The sequence below is a fragment of the Gopherus evgoodei genome, chromosome 10, assembly GCF_007399415.2.
Source record: "Gopherus evgoodei ecotype Sinaloan lineage chromosome 10, rGopEvg1_v1.p, whole genome shotgun sequence".
Classification (NCBI taxonomy): domain Eukaryota; kingdom Metazoa; phylum Chordata; order Testudines; family Testudinidae; genus Gopherus; species Gopherus evgoodei.
In genome coordinates this window covers 55,766,353-55,791,629 of record NC_044331.1, presented here as the reverse complement: position 1 = coordinate 55,791,629, position 25,277 = coordinate 55,766,353, and the positions used below count along the sequence as shown (strand labels likewise).

The 25,277-nt window shown below is 47.2% G+C and overlaps 1 protein-coding gene across 4 annotated transcripts in view; it reads left to right on the top strand.

The window, feature by feature from the left end:
- The window catches only part of ROGDI (rogdi atypical leucine zipper), a 55,268-nt gene that overhangs the window by 5,152 nt on the left and 24,839 nt on the right, over window positions 1–25,277 (top strand). The window contains exons 2-11 of one of the 4 annotated variants that reach the window (XR_004002246.1): window positions 5,337–5,408; window positions 6,128–6,210; window positions 10,517–10,571; window positions 11,619–11,699; window positions 14,671–14,766; window positions 16,454–16,552; window positions 17,186–17,299; window positions 18,172–18,221; window positions 19,991–20,117; window positions 21,875–22,045. Coding sequence is in view for 3 of the 4 variants with exons in the window: in XM_030577099.1 (XP_030432959.1) it covers window positions 5,337–5,408; window positions 6,128–6,210; window positions 10,517–10,571; window positions 11,619–11,699; window positions 14,671–14,766; window positions 16,454–16,552; window positions 17,186–17,299; window positions 18,172–18,221; window positions 19,991–20,117; window positions 21,875–21,916 (819 nt within the window). In the remaining variant the exon portion in view is untranslated. Of the gene's footprint in view, window positions 1–5,336; window positions 5,409–6,127; window positions 6,211–10,516; window positions 10,572–11,618; window positions 11,700–14,670; window positions 14,767–16,453; window positions 16,553–17,185; window positions 17,300–18,171; window positions 18,222–19,990; window positions 20,118–21,874; window positions 22,903–25,277 lie in introns of those variants that run through there. The other 3 variants (XM_030577099.1, XM_030577102.1, XM_030577100.1) reach the window with 3 other exon arrangements.

Genomic DNA, 25,277 nt, shown 5'->3' with positions numbered 1-25,277 from the left:
TTATACTGGAGACCATTGCTAGATCTGCAAGGACTCGGACGGAGAAGGATCATGAGGCCAGGTGGAAGATCCTGCTCACAGAGGTGGCACCGAGACCTTCATCTGAGCCAGGCCAAATGCCTCAGCATCAGTAAGGACTGCTCCTCCTACCTTACCAGAGTCCCAGCACCAATCACCATCTCCAAAGCCCAGAAAAAGACATAAGAAACAGCGTGTCAAAAGGGGGCATCCCCAGCATTGATTCCCATGCCTGGCAGCCTTTAGTGTAGCGTGTGATCTAAACCAAAGCACTCCTCTACCTCAGATCCATAGAAGCTGGCACCATTGATTCTGGCACCTGCGTAGGCACTGTCAAGTCTGGTACCAGAAGAGCTTCTATATTGGTGGCACTGTGCAGTACCGACACTATTTTGGTACCTACCACACCGGAAGAATTTGTAGCTGCCAGAGACCTTCTCTTGCTGCCGGTACCAGTATTGTTGGCAGTACAAGAATTGGTGTTATTGGTACTGGTGAACAGGAATGAACCAGCTGGGTCATTTCAATGCGAAGGGCACAGCACCATCAGAAGGGAAACCTGCAATGCTTGCTTCAGTGTGGACCTCTCCACTCCGTCACTGATCTCTGACATGGTTGGGAACAGCACCTCTGCGGTCACTAGAGAGAGACTCATCCTCTTCAGAATCGGAGATCGGGTCTTACTCTTTCCATCCTTGAAACTATTCTTGCTACTCCTCTAGACATTTCCACCCTTCCATGGGTCTGGGCACAGGAGCACCATTGAGTGGCTGGCCAGGAGGTCACTAGGGACCTACACCAGTCCAGTGGCCCTTTTGGAACCTGTAGGGTTTTCCCCCAGTTTCCAGGGCATATTCTAGGTGCTCCTATTCAGTGGCCTCTGAAAGATGAGCAGCACCGTCCTACTGGGTACCAAGCCCAGTATCAAACTCAAAGAGCCAGTTCAATGGGATCCTGCTGATGCAGAAAGGGAAAAAGAGCACCCACAGCCAGTGCTGGCTTCCTCCCCTGATGAAACAATCTCAGGAAGGGACATGTCGTCTCCCTCAGATGATTATAAGGCTCACCAAGAGTTGTTAAAGATTGTGGCCCTGAATCTGAGTGTACAAATGGAGGTAGGGAAAGAGTCCTCCCACAGCCTGGTTGACATTTTAGCCACTGTGAGCCCTTCTAAAATAGTTCTGCCTCTCAATGAGGCCATTATGAACCAGTTAAGATTCTGTGGCAGACCCCGCATCCCTTCCTGCCTCCTTCAAAAAGGGCTGACAGAAAATATTATGTTCCCATCCAGGGTTATGGGTTCCTTTTAAACCTATTCCCCTGGAATGCCAGTAAGAGAGAGAGAGAGGATCAATTCAGGACTCAAATTAAACGTGTTCAGTAGGAGAGCTTATTCTGCTGGGGGAGGCTACAACTCAGAATTGCAAACCAACAAGAGCTGCTGGGCAGGTCTGACTTTAACATGTGGGATTCCCACAAGAGGCTGGGCTAGAGTTCTCCTTGTTAGTGGATGAGGGAAAAATCGATGGCAAGGGTCTCTTTACAGTCTGCTCTGGATGCAGCTGACTCAGGTGCCAGGTCCATGGCTTCAGCAGTTGCCATACACAAGAGTTCATGGTTACAGTCCTCTGATCTCCCGCAGGAGGTCCAGCAGACTGTTCAGGATGTACCCTTTCAAGGAGCCTTGCTCTTTTTGTGACTCCTTCTGTTGTTCTGAACTCTGCTCCCAATGAGGTCATAGGCCAGGTTCCATCACAGACACCTTCCTGCTACCTTGGACAGGACAGCTTTATTATACTTTTTCCCCAATCCCACTCTTATACAGAGTGCTGCTAAAGATCAAATGGGACCTGGTCCAAGTTATTCTGATAGCCCCAGCATGGCCCTGCCGACACTGGTTCTCCTCTCTGCTGGACCTCTCAGTGGCGACTCCAGTCCCACTCCCATTGTACCTGGACCTGATCTCTCAGGACCATGGCTGTCTGCTCCACCCAAACCTGAGTTTCCTTCATTTAATGGCCTGGGGGCTCCCTGGCTAAATCCCAGAGAGCAGGCTGCTCAGAGCAAGTTTGCCAGGTCCTTCTAGATAATAGAGAGCCCTCCATCAGGACTACTTACCTCTCAAAATGGAAGCTGTTCTAAGTCTGGGCATCCCAGTCCAGAGTCTCACCCATGCATTCATCCATCCAAAACATTGTCGCACCTGAAACAGTAAGGCTTAGCAATTTCTTCTGTCAAAGTTCATTTGGCAGCAATATTAACTTTCCTCCTGAGGGTGGATAACCAGTCTGCTTCTCAAATGACATGTCAGTCAGATTCCTCAAAGGCCTCAAGTAAGGGAATCCGTTCCCCCTTGGGACCTGATCTGGTCTTGTCAAACTTATGGGACCACTGTTTGAGCCATTAGCAACGTGCTCTTTATTACACCTCTACTGTGACGTGGTTTTCTTAATTGCAATCACTTAGGCCCAAAGAGTCTCTGAACTCCATGTCCTCACATTGGAGCTACTATATTTAGCCTTCTTTAAAGGTAAGGTGTATTTACAGCCTCACCCCAGTTTCCTCCCAAAAGTGGTTTCACAATTTCATAGAAATCAGGCAATTTACTTACTTGTCTTTTACCTGAAACATCGTGCAAATAAGAATGAATGATGTCTTCATTCATTGGAGGTTAGATGGGCTCTAGCTTTCTACATAGAAAGAACTAAACCGTTCTGGTGGTCGACCCAACTAACCTTCCATGGCTGTACCGGACAGGATGGAAGGTCTCTGAGGGCTTGTCTACATCAGAAAGTTGCAGCGCTGGTGAGGAGTTACAGCGCTGCAACTTTGAAGGTGTACACATCTGCAGGGCATCACCAGCGCTGCAACTCCCTGTTTGCAGCGCTGGCCGTACTCCCGTTTTGTCTCGGGTGTAGAGGATCCAGCGCTGGTGATCCAGCGCTGGTAATCCAATGTAAACACTTACCAGCGCTTTTCTTGTCCTCCGTGGAAGGAGGAAGCCTCTGGTAATCAAGCTGATCTCCTTTCCCGGTTTGCTCTCTCGTTCCCGGAACCCCGAGCAAGCAGGTAAGGAGAACCGCTTGCTCGGCGGTTCGGGGAAGGAGAGAGCAAACCGGGAAAGGAGACCAGCTTTGCCGCGGTTTGCTCTCGCGTTCCCGGAGCCACCCTGCAAACCGCAGGGAAGGAGACCTGCTTGCTCGGGGTTCCGGGAACGAGAGAGCAAACCGCGGCGAAGCTGGTCTCCTTTCCCGGTTTGCTCTCTCGTTCCTCGAACCGCCGAGCAAGCGGTTCTCCTTACCTGCTTGCTCGGGGTTCCGGGAACGAGAGAGCAAACCGGGAAAGGAGACCAGCTTTGCCGCGGTTTGCTCTCTCGTTCCCCGGAGCCACCCTGCAAACCGCAGGGAAGGAGAACCGCTTGCTCGGCGGTTCGGGGAACGAGAGAGCAAAACCGGGAAAGGAGACCAGCTTCGCCGCGGTTTGCTCTCCCGTTCCCCGAGCAAGCAGGTCTCCTTCCCTGCGGTTTGCTGGGTGGCTCCGGGAACGCGAGAGCAAACCGCGGCGAAGCTGGTCTCCTTTCCCGGTTTGCTCTCTCGTTCCCCGAACCCCGAGCAAGCTGGTCTCCTTCCCTGCGGTTTGCAGGGGGGTTCGGGGAACGCGAGAGCAAACCGCGGCGAAGCTGGTCTCCTTTCCCGGTTTGCTCTCCCGTTCCCCGAACCCCCCCTTGAAGCCGCCCAACAGCGCTGCAGTGTGGCCACATCTAACACCACTTGCAGCGCTGGTTGCTGTAAGTGTGGCCACTCTGCAGCGCTGGCCCTATACAGCTGTACTAATACAGCTGTAACTACCAGCGCTGCAAAATTTTAGATGTAGACATGGCCCCAGTCTCTTCACAGACAGCCTTGTCCTGGATGTCATCAAGGAGGGCGAGGCTGCCATCCTCTAGGCTTTGGGGAAAGTCCTTCATGTTGCAGTGAATCTCTTTGCCTACTCTCCCCTCAAATGGAATCTCTTACCACCCCAGAAGTGACTGTTCTTAAGAGCTGAAAGGTTTTTCTTTTAATGTGTTCAGTGGTTTTGTAAAGACTCTTTCTAAGGAGATGTACTCAGAGAGGGATTGTTTGATTCTCTGGATTGGATCCATATCATGTTTGACTTGCTGTAAGCTACCTCATTCTAGCAAACTCCCAAACCTGATTCTGCCAAAGGATCAAACCTCTCATTGTTTCCCGCTATACCATATCTCAAGCTTTTGTTAGCACTTAGTGGTTAACAGGTATTCTATGAAATGGAGTCTTATCCAGATGTGCACCCAACAGGCGCATCTGGCAGGTTAACAAGTGTTATAACCAACATCTTTGTCCTAGCCCTCATTCAAAAAGTGTTTGCCAGTAAGACATTTCCATCTCCTGTAAAAAGAGCTAGGCGGAAATCCTCAGATTTGCTAACACTTCTCCTAATACATATAAGTAGGAATGGTATAGTAGTTAAGCCATTGGACTAGACTGGGATTTGAGAGACCTTATTCAGTTCCTGACCCCCAGCTGCAGACTGCTTGTGACACCTTGGGCAAAACACTTATTTACCATGTGCCTCTGAAAAATGGGGACTGCCCTTCCCTACTTCGCTGTGGTGAAAGTAATCCTCCCCCCAATGCCCATACACCTACTACCTTTGTTCTTTTGACCAAGGGTGTTTTTATACTAATACTTCAGGTTTGCAGTTTCATATTCAGGATCTGGTTTTCACAGGCTTTCTCCATATCAGACATCTGGTTGAGGTCAGCTGAGAAGTTGTTCCATCAGATCTGAACTTGTTTATTACTGAATTTGTGCAAACAATCCAGTCCCCTCAGCTGAATTTATTTCAGGTTCTTTCCTAATTAAGCTGCTGCTGTTTGGTAAACCACATGGATGAGAGCAGTATAAGAGCCAGGCTAGAACAGCCCCAGAGTTTTCAAGGAGGCAGGATCTGGACTTTATGCTTCATCTGAAACTGATACCGCCAGCAGCACAGGGCCACCTACCGTCATTATTATTCATATAATGCTCTAAATAAATAAACATTTGATCAGTGAAGTCAAGGCAAGATATTTTGAAAGGCAGCATGGAGAGGTAGAGAAAATAGCACCTTCGAACAATTCAGTCAAAAACTGACTACCTTTCCTCTTGTTACATTTCCATCTGCACATACCAGTAAACTTGTTCTCCATGGGTTACGTGCTTCTGTGTCTCAGAAAGAAATTAAGACCAAGCATCCTGTGAAAGCCCCAAGAGACTCTCATAAATTATTTCTGTTTTGTCTTTCCATGGCTGTAGGAAGAAGAGTTTAAATGGCTTTTGCAGGAGGAGGTTCATGGTGTCCTGAGACAGCTGCAGGATATTCTGAAGGTAACGAGCCAGTTCCAGCCATGCATAGGGAATTTTCAGTTGCTTTTTTCTGGTTGCTGTTTTGTTCTGTGTGAACACAATGATGGGGTGGCAGCCCTGGAGAGCAAAGATCTCTCTTTATCCCCAAAGAAAATATATTAAAAACAATTTAAAAAGCCCTACATGCATGCTAATAAGCTAACCAGAGGACTGCCCCAACCCTGACATGAGCTCTGGCAGGAGCAGCCCTTTAAAACCCCACTCAAGGGGTTTCCTTGTGGTTTCAAGTTCATCACAGCTTCACTTCAGAATAAGACCACAGTCTTATGGGCCCCAGTCCTTCCAACCCTTCCCTAAGGATTAGGTCCCTTCTTAGACCAAGGGACTTGTCTGTTTACTTAATAAGGAAGAAGGCCCTGAGCTAAAACAAGACTGTTTATCCAAAAATCCTTTCTTGGTCTGGTGGTCCCTGGAGAATCCAGTTTGAACGAGCGTATTTGCACCTCTCCAGGAGTGGCTTTACATTGGCATTCCTCTCCTCCTAGAAGAGTTGCATACAATGCCACAATAACACCTACACAATTGCATTTTTAATACAATGAACCCCATAGGTTTAAACCTAATTCAGTATGGTTTAACTTAAATTCAGTAAAGTTAATCTTAATCCCATAAAGTTTGTCCAGGATATTGCAGTATTTTGTCGGTCAGTCACAGTGTCGGCTCCCTTTGCTGTTGTGCAGGAGGCTTCTCACAGATTTGCTTTGCCTGTTGGTGGCACAGAAGGACCAGTCAAACAGGAGAATTTTATTCTGGACACTTCAAGGTAAGTGTTTGTTTTTTCTCCATGTGCACGTTTGGTCTTGGGATCGTTCTTGCGTAGGAAAGGAGTAGGGAGGATGTGGCGGACTGAGGCAATTCATTCCCATTTTACACAGATTCTCCTGTTGTTGCTATCCCCCATTTAACATCTGGACACACTAGAACACTTTCATAGTTGAGCACATCCACCTTCTAGTGACCCAGGTGCCTGGCTTCAGAGCACAGAAGCTGATTTACTTTGGTGCACAATTACACCTTCTTTCCTACAACGTCTGTGACAGTTTGGCTTTATTTGTCTCTTCTCGCCTGCTGCTCTCCTAGCTTACTTTAATCATGTGCATGTCACATCTTCCTCCCTCCCCCATTTCATCTGCTTTGTTACATAACATGAAGATCTGAATGCAGTGGCATTTAGAAAAGCAGCAGTTCAAGGCTAAGATAAGACAGGACAGCTGTAGCTGGAAGCTACCCGCCCTGTGCTCTGTAAATCCCACCTAACCTGTTGTACTGTATTACTCCCACAGCTGAGTGGTTGGGTCGATAGCTGAATATCTGCTTCGAAATAGATGTTGAAATATTCAGCCATAATTTCATTATTTGAGCCTTTACTGCTGCAGATTTCCAGCTCTTTAAAAAAGAGACTGTCGCTCTGAGGAAAGCCTGATGATATTTTGCTGTTTATGTTGTAAAAGGCAGTTATCCAATGCTCATTTAATCATTGTTTAATAACCTTCTAAAGAATGAACACTTGGCTTTCCCATCTGTTTTGCTTTCTTGCCATTTTATCAAATGTTAATTGTATTTGCCTGGTGAAATACACATACCTTTCCTTGCTTACTCTATTTATATGCATTAGCATCTTTGGTAATGTCCATACAGAATGGGAAGTTCATTTCTTTGATCCCATAAGAATAAGGCACTCAAAAAAATCACTCTTTTGGTAGGGTTAAATAAAATTAGATGCCTCCCATCAGATGAAAGTACTTCTTAAAATGGATCACATTTTAGGCTTTGCCAATTTCCTGTTTGATTCTTTAGTGGAATCACCAGGTGGTCATATTTCATTACATCACTGCAGAATAGTTAGATCAGTTCTCACCATGTTCAAAGTGTGAAAAATGAGGAGACCCTGTCTAGCACTTACAGCTGGAGACCTGGACTCAAGGAATCTGAAGTTTGTTCTTGGCTCTGCTGCTGATTCTGTGTATGACCTTGGGCAAGTCCCTTAACCTCTGTGTCTTAGTCTCCCCAAATGTGAAATAGGAATAACATTTACCGACCTCCCAAAGCAGTGAGAGATCTGGATGAAAGACGCTGTATAAGTGCAGTTACTACTAAACTGCATCTGTAATAGTCACCATTTCTGAGCCTCCAGTCCAGCTCTACTTCTGTAGAGTTACACAGTAGACAGTGAAACAAGCTTCCACAAAAGTTCTCAGAGCAGCTGTGGAGCAAGGGATTCTGGTATCCACAGAGGAAAATCTGTCGGCGTTTATAGTGTGTGCAGAGATTGCCCCTGTCCATTCCTCCAGATGTTTCTCTCTTCTGTCAACTATTACTTCAATCTGCTTTGGGTTGAACTGCAACAGGTTTGTCTCCATCTGGAGACAGGTCTCTCTCAGATGCTGGGAGGTCAGTGAGATCATGGTGTCTGTGTTAAATGAAATGGGCTCATAAAGTGAAGTCCTTAAAGCCCAGATACTTTAATCTCCTGTCATTGCTTCATGTAAACATGTAACAGGATTGGTGAGAAGGTGGGACCTTTGCAGAAGGTGACCAGTTACCCAGCGCTACTCTTCAGTTTCCTCTATGGCATAAGCAGAAAGCATACACAATGTCAGATTATAACCTAGTTTGTGATTTGCATCCCTGCTGTTAGTGCCAGAACTCTTAATGTTTAAACAAAAGGTGTTAATGTTTAAATGGTGAACAGAGTGTGGATTGTTAATACAGGGAGGAAACTAGTTTAGGATGAGATCTTAGTGCTCTAAGCAGGTCAGTTACACAAGAGAGCAACTCTCAAGCAATATTATAGTTGCTGGCAGGAGGCTTGATCTGAGGCCCGGTCTACACTATGAGTTTATTTTGAATTTAGCAGCGTTACACGGAATTACGCTGCACCTGTCCACACAACGAAGCCCTTTATTTCGATATAAAGGGCTCTTAATATCGATATCTATACTCCTCCCCGACAAAGGGAGTAGCGCTGAAATCGGTATTGCAGTTTCGGATTAGGGTTAGTGTGACCGCAATTCGACGGTATTGGCCTCTGGGAGCTATCCCACAGTGCACCATTGTGTCCACTCTGGACAGCAATCTGAACTCAGATGAACTGGCCAGCTAGACAGGAAAAGCCACTTTTGAATTTCATTTCCTGTTTGCCCAGCATGGAGGGCTGATCAGCACAGGTGACCATGCAGTCCCAGAATTAAAAAAGAGCTCCAGCACGGACCGTACGGGAGATACTGAATCTGATCTCTGTATGGGGAGATGAATCAGAACTCCGTTCCAATAGACGAAATGCCAAAACATTTGAAAAAATCTCCAAGGCTATGATGGACAGAGGTCACAGCAGGTACTCAACACAGTGCTGCGTGAAACTTAAGGAGCTGAGACAAGCGTACTAGAAAGCCAAAGAATGAAATGGACACTCACGGAGGGAGGGGCAACTGACGACTGTAGCTATCCCACAGTTCCCGCACTCTCCGAAAACCATTTGAATTCTTGGCTGAGTTCCCAAAGCCTGAAGGGTCAAAAACATTGTTGCGGGTGGTTCAGGGTATATGTCGTCAGCCTGGCCCGCCCCCTCTCACCTCCGCTGTGAAAGCAAAGGGAAAAAAAATCATTTCTCGCCTTTTTTCAGTGTCACCATATGTCTACTGGATGCTGCTTGCAGAGGCGGTGCTGCAGTGCTACACAGCAACATCCCCTTCCCTTGCCTTGCAGACGGTATAGTAGGACTGATAACTGTTATTGTTGTCCCATGAGTGCTCCTGGCTGGCCTCGGTGAGGTTGGCCGAGGGTGCCTGGGCAAAAATAGGAATAACTCCTGGTTATTCTCTTCTTTAAGCTTTGTCTCCTGAAGATTCACTCCTCCCTGGAATATCATAGCAGCTGGAGGCTGCCTTCCCCTCCCCCCCTTTGATCTCTGCTTGCAGAGGCAATAAAGTCAGTGTTGTTTCTTATTCCTGCATTCTTTATTACTTCATCACACAAATGGGGGGATAACTGCCATGGTAGCCCAAGAGGGGTGAGGGAGGAGGGAAGCAATGGGTGGCATTGTTGCAGGGGCACCCCCTAGAATGGCATGCAGCTCATCATTTCTGTGGGATGTCTGGGGCTCTGACCCGGAGCGGCCGTTTGCCTCTCTGGTTCTTTAGTAGGCTTGCCTGATAGTCTAGGCAGGACTGACTCTCCCTTTGGATAAAACTTAAAGAAGAGAATGACCTGGGGAGTCATTCCCATTTTTGTCCATGCTCCTCCGACCGACCTCACCGAGGCCAGCCCAGAGCACCCATGACAGCAGCAGATGGTACAGTGTGACTGGTAACTGTCATTGTCAACTTGCAGAGCAGCAGACGGTACAGTAAAGATGGTAACCGTCTTTGCTAACTTGCAAAAGGCAAGGGGAAGCTGCTGTATAGCACTGCAGTACCGCGTCTGTCAGCAACATCCAGTACACATACGGTGACGGTAAAAAAAAAAAAAAAAGCTGAATGGGCTCCATGGTTGCCGTGCTATGGCGTCTGCCCAGGCAATCCAGGGAAAAGGGCACGAAATGATTGTCTGCCGTTGCTTTCACGGAGGGAGGATTGAGTGATGACATTTACCTAGTATCACCCTCGACACTGTTTTTGCCCCATCATGCATTGGTATCTCAACCCAGAATTCCATGAGTGGAGGGGACTGTGGGAACTATGGGATAGCTACCCACAGTGCAATGCTCCGGAAATCGACGCTAGCCTTGGTACATGGACACACACCGCCGAATTAATTTGCTTAGTGTGGCCGCATACACTCAACTTTATACAATCTGTTTCCGAAAATCGGTTTCTGTAAAATCGGAATAATCCCATAGTGTAGACATACCGTAAGAATAGGTGGTGAGAATGCATCTGCCTAGCTGAGCTGTCCACAGGACATACTAGGCCCAGCACTGGAGAGCTCCTGTGTGCCCACTTGGGAATGGGGAAGGTCCTTGCTGCTCTCTGCTGTGTTGCATTTTGGTTGGTAAAGGTGGAGGCTGGTCACCTGTTCTTGCAGTCAGCCTCCTGTGACTCTCACTGTTTGGAACTGTTTTGTCATTCCAGCGCAGACCAGGTGAAAGGAGTGTTGATGCTGCAGGGAGATGCTCTCTGCCAAGCTGTGAGTACCAATCCACACCAATCACTTTGTGCTAGCACTGGGGTGAGCAAGTGGTGAATACCTGTATTCTTCTCTTTTCTGATCAGCAGTGAAGCATGCTCCATGCCTTTCTTCCCCTGCTAGACTTTGCTCTGTCAGATGTCAACAAGCAGGAAGATGTGTCAAGCTCACTGGGGCTGGAGCTGCCCTCTGTCGTGGTGACTGGCTGGTTGCTGTCTAGTGATGGCACCTTGGTACCACAGTGATTGCATCTTGCCATAGCTTTGGTTGGTTTTACAATAGGCTCTGGTATCAGCCAAACTCTGTCAGGCAACTGGATGAAGATGCAGCCAAGTCTGTGGCTAAACAAGGCAGTTCTTGCATAGCTGACATGCTGCTGAGACATGATGCCAGGGGTTGAAATCTGCATCTAGGAAAATCTGAGTGCAGAGATGAGGAGAAGGAAGATTCTGTCCTTACATGTGTGTGGTATCCTACTGGGGTGTGTTCTCTCCCAGTTAAGGAGTGGCACCTTGGTTAGCTGCAGTCCAGTCTTAATATGCATGATGTATAGTCTTAGATCTGTTTTAACTCAGCCTTCCAAAACTGCCACTCACTCACTTGGGACAGTTCATTATTTATGATGACCGAGTGAAATATCATTATCAGTATTTTGCAATATTATAATCTCAACAGTAGGTATTGCAGTAGACCCTTCTTAGTTGATGGCTTCTCATCTATGTTGCCTCTTATCTCTATCATCAGAGTTCCCTCAATACCACCTAGAATGAACTGGCAGTCTCCTCTCTGAGCCCGATTCAGTAATGATGTTGTCATTTACGTCCTGCATCTCCCTCTCATAGAAATAAGAATAAGGCAAAAAACTGGCTGAACCAGTACTGCTCAAAATGCCCCCACTCAGCAGTCAGTGTCGATGGATCTGTTGGAGATGAGATACATGGCTTTGAAGGGGTATGAGCAGCACCTTTTGCTCAGGAGAAGCCCTGCTCTGAGTTTTGTGGGGGAGCTCCTCTCATCTCTGCCTTTTTCTCTCTCTCTCTTTTAAAGGATATTAACTTGAAAATGCCCAGAAATAACCAGCTCCTGCACTTCACATTCCGCGAAGACAAGCAGTGGAAATTGCAGCAGGTATGGTTATCAGGAGTCTTCCTGATGTTGAGCTTGTGCCCTCCCTGCAGGCTGCATAGGCCCTGTCTTTCAAAGAGGAAAGGACTGGTCCTCATTGTGGTTCTCCAGACACCAGTATCCACCTTCCTTTCTTTATTCATTGGAGTGTGATAGAGGAGGGGGCAGAGGTGTGAACTAGTTGGGATTAAGGTTTTAGAAGAAAAAGGAGTGAGTGCTACTAGTTCCTGAGACATCGATGAGCTGAAAGCTCTCTGGGTTGGGGTGCTGAGCCTGTGAAAGGAGTGCTCAGAGCACCCGGGCTGTAGCTATCTCTCTCAATCCCTGTTGAATCTTGGCTGGCTGAACAGAGAACAGTTCACCCGGCTCTGAGCTGGCTCACAATTCTGCTCTCATTCCCTGTACAGAATCATGTCTTTTCCCTTCTCCTCACTAACAGCATATGACAGTGCCTCAAGGTATGTCCAGATTACCCGCAGTATCGGCGGGTAGCGATCGATTTTTCGGGGATCGATATATCGCGTCTCATCTAGATGTGATATATTGATCCCCGAACACACTCCCGTCGACTCCGGAACTCCACCAGAGAGAGCGACAGTAGCAGAGTCAAAATGGGGAGCCACGGACATCGATTCCGTGCCGGGGGGACCTGCGGTAAATCGATCTAAGATACTTTGACTTCAGCTACGCTATTCACGTAGCTGAAGTTGTGTATCTTAAATCGATACCCCTCCCTCAGTGTAGACCAGCCCTTAGACTCTAGTTTAACTGGATTCTTCAGTTGGAATAAAACCAGATAACACCATTGAATCCAAATGGGAAGAATTCTGAATCTCTTCTTCAGACTGGTAGTGCTTGCCATTTCTATTGCTGGAATAGATCTGGCTTCGGGAAATCTAGTGCCCAGTCTCATGGAACTAAAGTTTCCCACTATTGCTCTGAAGTTTAAAAACTGACACTGGGATTCTATGCTATGTAAGTCCTTATACAATGTCTTGGATTTTTTTTTATAAGCATATTTGGACTTTGGTGGTTTGTTTGACACGTCAGTCTACAGCAAATTGAGAATTCTAATTTACTGGCATTTTAAACATGTTAGCTACTCTGTGGTAGGTGAATCAAGCCTTGGGTTGATCTGGGCTTTGAATCTGCTTACAGCTCTGAGTTGTTTGTGCTTTGCAGACAAGGGAGTTTTTGTGATGCCATCAGCAGTGTTGCCTCTATATAAGTGACTCTTCTGTGTTGCTGCTCTATTGATATTCTTCCACCGTCTCTTAAGCACAGCTCCCGCCTTGATTTACTTTGGAAGGACTTGGTCTCTTAACATTATTTAGACAAGGAATGCGAGAGCCTAAAGGAGGCAGAATAATAGTATTTTGTGAGATTATGGGGAGACCCTTGTCCTGTTTCTCTCAGAACAAGCCTCCGATAGTGAAATATCCTGAGTTTCTTCCATGAGAGAGTGGGCCTTGCCAATTGGAGGAACCACTGTGAAAACTGTGATGGCTGTGTCACTCCAGAGCCTAGTAGCATAAGCTGCTTCCAAGTCTGTTGTTCTGGAATATTCCTGGAGTGGGGGATCTGGAGAGTAGTGTCCTGTGATTCCATGTCACGAGTGCCAGCAGTATCTAAGCTGCCAGCTGCTTGCACCATAATGGTGGTTTTGCACTGGAGATGTTTCCTCCATCTAGAGACGCCCTCCTCTGAGTAACAAGACCCCTGCTGAGACTTGTGTGTTCTGGGGAAGCAAGTGCAAGTCATACAAGAGCTTTTCTTGTAAATCTATCCAGAGTCTGCAGTAGGTAAGGTTCAATATAGCACTCGGGAGAGTTATGCTGAGATTTGGGGGAGAAAGGAAGCTTCAGATTACAAGCTTCCCAGGAACAAAGTCCAAAGCTGTGTGTCCGTCTGTTTCACTGTTACATTTGCAACTGGCATCTAGAACTTGTCTGAAAACACTAGTGAAACGTGCCCTTCACAGCGTCCTGCGCTAAACTTGATCAAGTGCCTTTCTCTACACACCCACTGCCTCTTACCCTAACTTGTGCCTGCCTTTTCTGTGTTCATCCTGCCTATTCATTAATGCCTTCCTCTGTTCCAGCTCCCACACCGGCCTCTGGTACTGAGTATCCGAGTCTCACCCCCACTTGGAGTTGCTCCTCTGCTTTTCTCCCCCTGCCAGTGAACCCTTTCTTTAGGTTGTTTTTCCTCACTCGTGTTATGAGCAGCTCTGGCAGGATTGCTCTGTTAATGGACCATATGCTGCAGTCTCTCTCTTGGTTCACAGGGGTTCATGCTAGATGTGCCTCAGGTCTATTCTATCAAAGGTTGTTCAAGAGGCAAGCCCCAGTGATGTGTTCCCCTGCACCCAAATGCCACAGCAGCTATTCTAGGGTGTTGGTAATCTGCTGTTCCTATGAACCTTAAGAGAACAGAAAGCATTGATTTCTAATTTAAAGTGTTCACATGTTGTATTGGTTTTAGCTCTATGGCAATGATTCTTAAGAGCAGCCACTGTAATCAGATCACAGCTGAAGAAGTCAGAGACTGGGCAAAGACAGTAGCCAGAATATACTCTGAATGCCCTGTATCCTGGACAGAGGGAATGCCTAGCTGGAAAGCAACGTATCACTTTTGTTTCTGGCCCCGATTGCTCATGAGATCTGACTATCTGACATCACTGCTCCTTCAAACCAGCAGGCCCCAGACTTCAGACCATTGTTTCTTAAAATGCCTGGTCTGGTACACCAATAAATTTTATGATCTGAATGGCAGAGGTAACAGCTTTCTTTAGTGGTTGAGTGCCGAGTGCCCAGGGGAAAATGCCGTCAGTATTATGCGATGATCAACATTTCATTTCCTGTCTGTGCAGTGGTATAGAATGGATCCTGGGAGACAATAGTGGGATAATCCACCTTTTAGCATTACTTTAGAGGGAGCAGATTTGACAGGGCTGCATTTTGTACCTTTGCAGATCCAGGATGCTAGGAACCACGTTAACCAAGCAATTTACCTGCTCACAAACCGAGATGTAAACTACCAGTTCAAAACCGGCTCTGAGGTCCTCAAGGTGAGCTGAATGCTCTCTGGGAGGTGGAGTAAGAGGGCAAACTCTCCAATTCCATATTTCTCCCTTCTTTTTAATGCAGCTGCGCTGTGTTGTGTTTTTTGGTCCTGAGTTGAAATCTCTGCAGAGACTGGTCACACAAGGTAGTGCAGGGATGCAAACCCAGGTCCCAGGCTAGCGTCCTAGCCACTGGACAGGTTGGCTGTAACTTCTCACCACATCAAGTGTGAGAGAGAGCCTGTTCCATTTTGATTTGGCCACCAACCCTTTTTCTCCCCCTTGGGAGAAGATGAGTCATAGTTCAGAGTAGTCACGTTCTAGTAGTCATGAGCGCTGTAGCAGATGAACACAGCTCCCCCAAAATGCTGGGTTGGGCATTCTTCCCAAAATAGGGACTATATCTGAGGAAATTCACCTTCAAGGTGCAATATTCCTGCCACGTGAAAAAGCCACCATTGTCGCAGAGTCATAGGAAGGAGCTTGCTCCACAAATGCCCAAGAGTGTGCATAACTTTATTCACATGAGTAGTTTCATTGACATCCATGTGATGATTCACGTGAGTCAAGTTCTGCACATGCAGGATTGGAGCCCATCAGAGCAATTAGGCAACATTTTTCTCTTCTTTTGTATATAAAGCTTCTAGAAGAGCTTTCAGTGTCTTTAGATCCCTCTTTGACTGTCAGTTCTTAAAATCTTTAAATTGTTTTTTCTGCTGTTTCTTACATAAGGCACAACGGGCTTTTTCTTTTTTTTAACTGGAGTTGGCAGTGACTTACCCTGAAGAGGGGTAAAGTGGGGTGGAGGAGAATGTGGGCTGACACTTCTGTAAACATTCTTGTCCTTTTTATGTAAGGCTGCATGACAGTGGTACATTTTTGCCAGCGAAATTACACTTATAAACAGCAATTTTCTTTCCCAGTAAGTCTCTGAATTCCCGCTCCTCTTTTGTTAAAGCAATACAGTCTCTCTCCCAGCCCAGCTTGAGCAGGTTCATTTTGTTTCTAACCCTGTTGCCAAGGAGAGTGTAAATTTAGCGTGAAGATTTCACAGTAGGATCATGTAGGTCAGAGGGGCCGGGGGGGGAACACAACCTGGGAGAGAGGTGACTCGGATGCAAATACCTTTCTGCTGGTTAGAAGAAATTGCAGAGCAAATTATGATGCTTGGTGTCATTGTAAGGATGCCGGGAGAGGTCTGTGGCATGAGTGACTCTCTTTAAAGCAAGCTACTTGGTTAGGATTCAGAGCAACAGAATATCCAGGAGCTCCAAGCTCTTCCAATGGCAGATCCTGTAGAAAAGCAGAGACTCTTATATGAAATGTCAGCACTTTCTGATCTGGAAGCTTCTCCCGGTGCCAGTAAGTTGTTGACAGAGCATTGGAGTGATGCCAGTTAGGCTGATGTGGTTTTGTTGGGAACATCAGCAGGGAGATGCAGTTGACAGAACATGCCTCCCCGTGGGTAGCATGAAGAGGCCTTTGCTCTCTAGGGGCCTGAGTGAGAGCTGCTTGCATCTGTTTGAGCCTCGGGCGGGAGCGTGTGTGTAGAGTTGACGCCCTGCCTTGAATCAGTGCAACTCCTTGATGCAGTTTCCCCTGTAATAACTCATGCATGTTACCCAGGCTTTTCAGCTCGCACTCCAAAGTCACATCATGGCCTTCAAACAGGAATATGTGTTTTCTTTCCTAGCTGATGGATGCGGTGATGTTACAGCTGACACGAGCTCGGAACCGGCTCACTACTCCAGCCACCTTAACCCTACCAGAAATTGCCTCCAGCGGCCTTACGGTAACCTTATATCACTCTTGGCCTTTACAGCCCACTCCCTCTTTCCACCCACTAGTGAGGGCTTGCATGTCCCTCCACAATGGGCACATGGTTTGCTGTATTCTTATCTACCCTTGTTGTACCCAGTGTTAGAGAATCCCCCGTTTAGTCTTGTATAACTTCTGTTGTATGGAAGCAGATGTAGACCCTGTGCTCAGTATTGGTCGTTGGTCTACCTTTCTCTGCTGCAGGGAGCCGCAGACCTGGGCTTAAAGAGCCCACAGCCAGGAGAAAGGGTTTTGGCTTTGTCAGCTGGGCTTTTCCAGGGCAAAACTCTAAAGAGAGACTGAACTATGGAGTCTAACTCCCATCTCCTCTGTTCTCTTACACGCTTACACAGTGTTGGTGCAAGAGCTGTCTAGAAGTCAGATGCAACAAGAGAAATAGCCATCGTGTATGGTCAGGTCCCTATTCAAGTCTCTCTATAAAACATAGCTTTTCTCTTTTACCTAAAGCTGTTAATGTCTCTCTGCCTCTCTTTCTTTCTTTCTTTTTTTTTTTTTTTAATGGAAGAGACTGTATGGTAGTATTACCCTAGCTTTAGAAACAGAGGGTCCTGTCACTGATGCAGAAATCATTTTTATTTTCTTGCAGAAAATGTTCACCCCTGCTCTGCCCTCGGACATCCTTGTGAATGTTTACATCAACCTAAATAAGCTGTGTTTGACTGTCTACCAGCTCCATGCACTGCAGCCCAATTCCACCAAGGTAGTCTCCTTTCTTCACCTTTACCAGTCAGGGGAGATATGGGCTAAAAAGAGGAGATCTCAGTTTCCTGGATGATGCTGACACCTCATGACGTGAGGTAGTGAGATTTCCAGAGCATGGAATGAGTGTGTGTTAGTGTTAGGTACCCGGAATTAGGTCAGGATGCAGCCAGAACAACTGGTCCTCCTGGAAGTGCAAACCTAGGTTTGGGCATGATGATTTAGCAAAGATGGAGCTATTTGAATGAGCCTCAGAGGGGATAATCACTAAATTTACCCGCATGATATTTTATTTTAAAAAAATGTGTTTGGGTCAGTTCCTTTATAGTGTTAAAGGGACGCAGTCAAGTTAATTGATGTTTTTCTAAATAAAAATCCCTTATCTGTGTTGCAAATACATCTTAGATTATTTAAACCAAAGGAATTTTAAAGAACTAATTTCATTTTCACAATGTTGCTTGACCACTTGCATTTCTCAGCTTGGACAGTGGAAATAAGGCTAGTCAGTTTCATTTGGTTTATAACCAGTTTCTAGTGAGTTTCACACTCAGGTTCTCAGTGGTGCTGTGTTTTGGGATGCAAACTCTGCAAGGCAATGGATTTTGTTTTCAAAAAGTTTCTGGGACCATTCATAAGGTGCAGGAAGGACCGGATGCTAGAGGCTCTTTGGCTCTGCGTTTTGCTCACTCTTAACTCTTATGCATACACCTGCCCATGTTTCTTGATATCAAACCACTGTCTTCCTGTATATAGCAGTAAATGTGAGTCTCAGCTGCATTTTGTCAGTACATCCTGACAAATCATTTGATTGTATTTTTTTTCCTTATGTCCGATTTTAAGTGACTTAATTTCTCTCTTTCATCCTTTGTGTAGAACTTCAGACCTACTGGAGGGTCTATTCTGCATAACCCTGGAGCCATGTTGTAAGTACTGTCTTCTGAAGGGTTGTATAGCATGTGTAGGGGAGAGTCATTTCCTACACTGACTCATGGCCAGAACACAGTCATTAGCATTAGCCCTGCTTATGAATAGCTTTGAACTTTTGGCCAAGAAGAGAATCTGTTAGGCCAGGTCTACACTACAGACTTACGTTGGTATAAAAGTGTCACTCAGGGGTGTGAAAAATCCACACCCCTGAGAGACATAGTTATACCAACCTAACCCCAGGGTAGCCAGCCTCTCAGGGAGGTGGAGTAGCTTCACCAATGGGAGAAGCTCTCCTGTTGGTATAGGTAATGTTTTCACTAAGGCCATGTGTACAGTAGCACTTATGTCGGCAAAATGTTTGTTGCTAAGATCTGGTCTGCACTGTGGGGGAAGGGGGGAGTGATGTAAGATACACAACTTCAGCTACAGGAATACCGTAGCTGAAGTCGACATATCTTATTTTGACTTACTTCTCGTCCTCATGGCGTGGGATCAATGGCCACGGCTCCCCTGTCAACTCTGCTACCGCCGCTCGCTCTGGTGGAGTTCCAGAGTCGACAGGAGCGCATTCGGGGATCGATCGCTACCCGCTGATATGGCGGGTAGTCTGGACGTACCCTAAGGGATGTGAAAAAACATCCCCCGAGCGACATAAATTTTACCAGCATAAGCGCTTGTGTGCACAGGGCTGTGTCAGCAAGAGATGCTCTCCTGCCGACATAGCTACTGCCGCTTGTTGAGTTGGTTTTATTACATTGACAGGAGAACTCTCACCCTTCAGCCTAACATGACTACACGACCGCTCTTCCAGCGGCACAGCTGTATCGGTCCAGTGGCACAGCTGTATCGGTCCAGCGGCACAGCTGTACACTTGTAAGTGCAGACATGGCCTAAGTGCTACAGTGGCACAGCTGCAGTGCTGTAAGTGCAGACAAGCACTTAGGTAGAGCAGCTCCAGTGAGCCAGTGCTGGGGCTGTACCTGCTGAGCACTGGTGCAATAGCAAGATTTCTTTAATGACTCATTCCATAGCCCCGGCAAACCTGGCTGTTCAAAATACAGTCTTCACTTAGAGAGGAAGGGGCTGGCAGGAAGCTCTGGCCTGGCACAAAAGAGAACATTAACCTCCCATCACTACAATCAGTGTTTCATTCCTTGTGCTGCTGCCCCTGCATGTGCCCTTGTTAGTCAGTGCTTGACACTACATCTTGTCTAAGCTAGGCTGAAACAGTTTCATATTCAGCATGTCTGGCAGGTGTCTGGTGTAACCATGTGCTTCTGACAGAAACCCTTGTGGTTTCTTTCCTAGCAGGAGGAGGGAGGGGAAGAGTTCTAAGTGATTCATACTGATTCTCCGCACCTGGGGGTGGTAGCAGTGTAACTGAAACTAAGCTATGAAACTGGTGGTGCAGTGAGCTAAATGCAGTAGCCTCTCTATTAAGAAGCTTGGGTTCAACTTAATTTGACTACAGGTAAAATTGAGTTTAATGTCTACTGGATGTGGCGGCCAGTGGATAGGTTTCACAGTCTGCCATCTTTATTGCTTAATCTAGAACTGGACTATTGGGGGAAGGTGCTTTGGCAGAACTGTGGAGAGGAAGCTGTGTAGCATATGTCTGCTAACTAGCACACTGAGCCTCCCTCTCATGAGCACTACTTGCCCCTATAATTTACAGTCCAACCCTGACTTAGCTAGTGTAGCCCCTGGATTCATCAGAGTCCATGGAGCCCTGTCTGTGAGCAGCTGTGGTGTGTTCTCTTTGCAGTGAGTGTGGCAGCCAAAGATATGAAGTCAGCCACGTCCATAAAGTGGAGTGTGTGGTACCTTGGCTAAATGATGCCCTTGTCTTCTTCACGGTCTCTCTGCAGCTCAGCCAGCAGCTGAAGGACAAGGTAGGGACATGGGCAGGAGTTCTGTTAGTAGGTTTCAAACCTGTTCAAATTAATTACCTAGGTGCTCTCGTGAGCTGGAATGGATTTGACCATGAGTGCTTGGCACAGAGATCAGTATGCAATATGATGTAATTTGTTCTGTGTATTGATGGCACAGGATGTTCAGGGAAATAATGAAAACTGTTGCTATGGAGCTGACAGATGGTAGGTGCTGCACAGCAGGAGTCTAGTTAAAATTCTGAATAACTGGGTGAGATTTAGTAACAGGGTGCTGTTAGCAGCTGCAGAGAGAACCCCTTGGAATCCAGCAGTCTGGTCACTTCAGAGGGGAGTTTGCAAGGTTACAAGTGTCGCTTGCACTTGTAGAGAACCTGATTTGCTAATGAGGTAATTAGCTCACCAGCTGAATGCCAGGGAGAAGGCAAACAGTATAAAATGCTGGGCCGGGAACTCCCATTAACTGCTGCTATGTTTATCATAGAATTTCAGGGTTGGAAGGGACCTCAGGAGGTCATCTAGTCTAACCCCGTGCTCAAAGCAGGACCAATCCCCAGACAGATTTTTACTCCAGTTCCCTAAATGGCCCCCTCAAGGATTGAACTCACAACCTTGGGTTTAGTAGGCCCATGCGCAAACCACTGAGTTATTCCTCCCTTGTACTTGGAGCACAAGGGAGAAAACATTAATAAAGACACTTGGTGAAGGTACCGTGATGTGGACTGTGTGTGCTGTGTAGCTCATCAGGAGGGTTTCCAGGAACAGAAGGGGGAATGTGTTCATAAGGGACTAGTCATGCTGTTTCAGAAATGTGTGTTCCTGGGCTAAGGACCATGGCCATACATTGAGAAGCTGAAATGAGGAGCCAGAGCTTCAGAGCCGCTGAAGAGGCAGTGTGGTCAGACTAGGATTCAGGAGGATCTGAGATCTGTTCCCAGCTCTACCACTTATCTGGTGCGTGACCTTGGGTGTGTCACCTCATCATGCTGCCTCACTTTACCTATCTGTAAAATGGGGATAATATTTCCCAGCCCTTGCAGGGTGCTTTGAGCTCCTTGGTTGAGAAGTGCCATGGAAGAGCTTGGTGGTCTGGTGTGTATCTGCTGTACATTATATGATACCTGTAGCAGTGACACTCTCTCTCTGTGTAAAACACTATGCACACCTATGGCTCCATAGACAAATGTAACAAATAATAATTGGCCTATTGTAACTGCTCTTGAACTTTGAACCAGGAACCACTACTTACATAGCCAGGGCTAAAACACTCTGGCAGGATCCATATAAACCCGTCAAGAACCAGTAGACTGTTGATAGCACTGGTTCTGGATCACTGCTGAGATGCACACATTTGGTCCCTAGGATTCAAGTGTGGCCTGTTGCTCCTGGCCTGAGCTGTGTGCCCTTGAGGAGGTCTGAAGGGAATATCACTCTCCAGAAATGCCGCTGGCTGAAAGGAGCTCTGCCCAGCCCCCTTGAGCTGGGAGCAGCCATTGTTCTGAGTTAAAGGGAGGGATGTAAAAGAAAATGGAGGCAGATCCTGGGATTTGGGAAGGGTGTGGCCAGAGAGAGATCTAAGAGAGTCAGAGCCTCCTTCCAGCTTCTCTCATCCCCTGAGCTGCTTCCGGGTCTGGCCTATGAGGCAGGGTCGGGGAGGAAGCTGTCCCTTTAACAGAAAGAAGCAGCTTTAACATGAGACTGATATTTAACAAGGATCCAGGGAACCCAAAGACCTACCTCTTTTATCCCTTGTTTTCCAGATCTCTGTGTTTTCCAGCTACTGGAACTACAGGCCGTACTAATCTTTCCAGGAGAGTTTGCCCCTGTGTGACCCCGAACTCTACTGCCCTGCCCTCTTAGGAGGAAACCCCTGTGTACCAACCTGAGAGGAGTGCCATGTCGCATTGGCCTGTGTCCTGCCATACACCAGGGTCATTGCTTTCCAGAGACATCACTTGTAGCAGCTGCTTGTGCTTCAGACCTCAGGGTTCAACACATGGCAGCATTAAGCAGGGCCCCTCGCAGTGCTGTGATGTAGATCATGAGCTTGCTCATGTCTGCATAGTCACATGTAGAATGTTACTTATTTGCACCTTGCAAGCCCATAATAAGTTATGTGGACCATTATCCGATGGGAAGACCATGAGCCAGTAAAGCTAATATAATTTGCACATACCATCAGGATTGCTGGACCATGAGCAGGGCTGGGGAGGGACGGAGACAGACAAACACTAACTGGGGCAGGCTGAGTGCTTGTTAATGTGCAGCACATCACGGGTCAAGGGGATGCTGTGTAATGCGGTGACCTAGGATGGTCTAGCAAGGTTTTCGAATGGCCCCAAGACTCATTCGTTCCTGTCCCAAACCCTCCCCAGCATCTGTCCAGATGTTTCTTGTAATTCAGTTTGAGATGTTCTTATTTGCAGCTATTACTTCCTTCTCCCTGGCACCAATGTGACTGCGTGTTACTCCTTGTTTCTGAGCCCCAGGTGAGCCAGTCATTTCTGTCTGTGTTAGAATGTAGCTTCTGTTCCCATTTGCACATAAACCTCTCTCTCCGTAGCACAGGAATGAGCGGAGCCTCTGTCCGCATCTGTGCCAGGTCTTCCGTTGTACAGTCTCAATGGTCTACTACAGGGTGACACTAAACACAGATCTGTGGACAAGACCATGTTATTCCTGTGGAAGAATGGTTATTGTTACCTGCCTAACCTATTGATGCTACAGTATATGAATCTTCCCCATAACCAGTCAATATTTGTGAAATAAAGTTCCTCAGACCAAGCGCTGCGCTGTGTGGCTGGCACAGGCATTGTTCAATGCTAGGACATGCTGAGAATTATTAGTGTGTCAAGTGATTTACTAACTCAGTAAGCCAGGATATCTCCTGGAGGTGCTTAGTGTGACTCAGCTAGAATAACCTGGATTACTGGTCAGGGGGGAAGGGTGGAGGGAGGACGACTGCAAAGTAACAGCTAAAGGGAGGGTTAGGGGGAGCAGAGCGGGATATGTGGGGTGCAGTGCAGGATGAAACAAGCTGAAATTGAGGTGGGGATAGACGCAGGCAGGTTCTGGAAGATCAGGATGAGTAAGGTAACCCTAGATCATGGCAAGAGTCTGGAAATAGTTGCAAGTCAAGTGCTGTAGTGAAGGGACACTCAACCTCTTGCCACCCAGTGCCGCTCCGTAACATACCCGCTTGGGGGGGTTGTGGTGGTGAGGACAGCTCCTCCTTTCCCCAGTGCTCAGCTTCAGTAGGCCCCTTCCCCAAGTTAAAGCAGCACTCTCTCTCCATTTGCAATCACTGAGGGTTCCTCCCAGATGGTTCAGCCTTAACTCAGTCAGGATGCAGGAGTTTTCCATCCTCTCATGTGCTAAGAATGGCTATGTAGCCTCTGTGCTTCCTTTCTCCTGCAGCATCACACACTCCTGGGTTAAAGGTCTCTGGATCTGGACACCAGCCTGAAATCCCCTGACACAAACCGCATAGGGTGGAGACTCTTAACAGTGATTCTTGGGGAAACTAAAACTGGCATCCAGGGTCTTCTGTTCTGGAAGGGAGAAGCTGAAGTGTCTCTGTTTGCTGCACTCAGCCACTGCGGCTCTGCCTGCCCTGTGGGGCCTGCGCTGGACTGGGACTCTGCAGATACCTCAATGGGATGCAAAGGCCTTCCATGCCATCCTCTTGTGCCGCTCCCCAAAAGTGACAATACAATAGCAAACGCATTACAGGTTCCCATCAATAATCTTTATGGCCAGCAGTGCTCTGGACTCTGGGTATGCATTACCAGAGCCCTGCTCCACGCCTTTGTTACCAGCCTGCTGAGAATTAGACTTTGCACATGCATCAGTTCTCATGTCTACAAGGACAGTAAAGGATGTGTATAGTTAATGGAGTTTCCTCTCCATATTTAGAAGATCCCTGATCTTTAATTCTGTGTGGTAGCTTGACTCCAAAGGAGAGTCACCCTAATATGTATAATCTAAGAGCGGTTGCCAAGCGCTGTCAAACCCAGTGGTTGGCTGCCAGCTTGTCAGGGAAGTTTTGCCCGTAGCATGCAACCAGGGATGTGTTATTTCCTGTGGGTGGAAATAGCTTCCTTCAGGTCTGGAGACATAGGCTAAGGGAAATAGCCATCCTACCACTCCCTACTGACCATATGCATATGTTAGGAGAACCTTTACGGAAAGCAGTAACAGGAGCTGTAGGCTGGCTCCTGGACTAGGATGGTCTGTAACATGGCTTGATCTACAGCACTGTGTAAATGGAGAGTACTGAATAATGTGAGACTCTTCCCAATAAACCCCTGAGGGCCTCTCAAATTCTTTGGTTTGAGAGGGATAATAAATGTCTCACCAGCTGTCCATAGTGAGGATAAATAGACCCAGTCTCCTAGCTCATCTTCAGTTGAAGCTGGAAATACAGATAAAGGAGTTACATAGGGCCCTAGTACCTAATAGATGCTATTTCTGGGTTGGCATTCTGCATGCCTGCTCAAAGCCATTCACTTGTGATCATGCACAAATGCCTATAAACCCTCAGCAGGAGAAATGCTGGAACCTTTCTGGCTGCTAGATCTCTACCGGCTGTAGGAAAGCATCCCCTTCTTTGCTGTCACACGTGCACGGAGAACAGGTGTTCTGACTGCACGAACGCCTAGTGCTACAGAACGTTGGCTGTCTTGCTTTTGAGTTTCCTTTCAGGCAGAGTTAAATGTAAGTTCCCTCTCCTATCTGTGTTTGCTCCTTTCGATTATCAGGAGGTTGTCTGTGTCGCATGTAAAACATCTTCCAGCAGTGCTCCCACCCAGCCTGGCCATTCTTTCCCTTAGGAGGGCACCTCCAGTTCTTCCTCATTGTGTGTGCAGGGAGGGGTAGAGATCTCAGAACCAGCGTGGGCTGCAGTTCTGGTTCACTGCTCCTAAATAGCTCACAATATTATAGTCCTAGCAGCCAGGTCCTTGCCGCATGGAAACTGGCAAGGTTACGGTCTCCGTGGGCACTGAGCACTAGAACCTAGGCTGCTACCTTTCTAAATGACCTTGGTAAGGCTGCTGAGGCAGGCTTAACTGGTGGGGGAAGCTGAGGAAGTTTCCAGCAGTGGCATTCTAGCTGGCACTAGAATCATGCACCAGTGACAGAGTTGGGCTGCCAGGAGCAGCA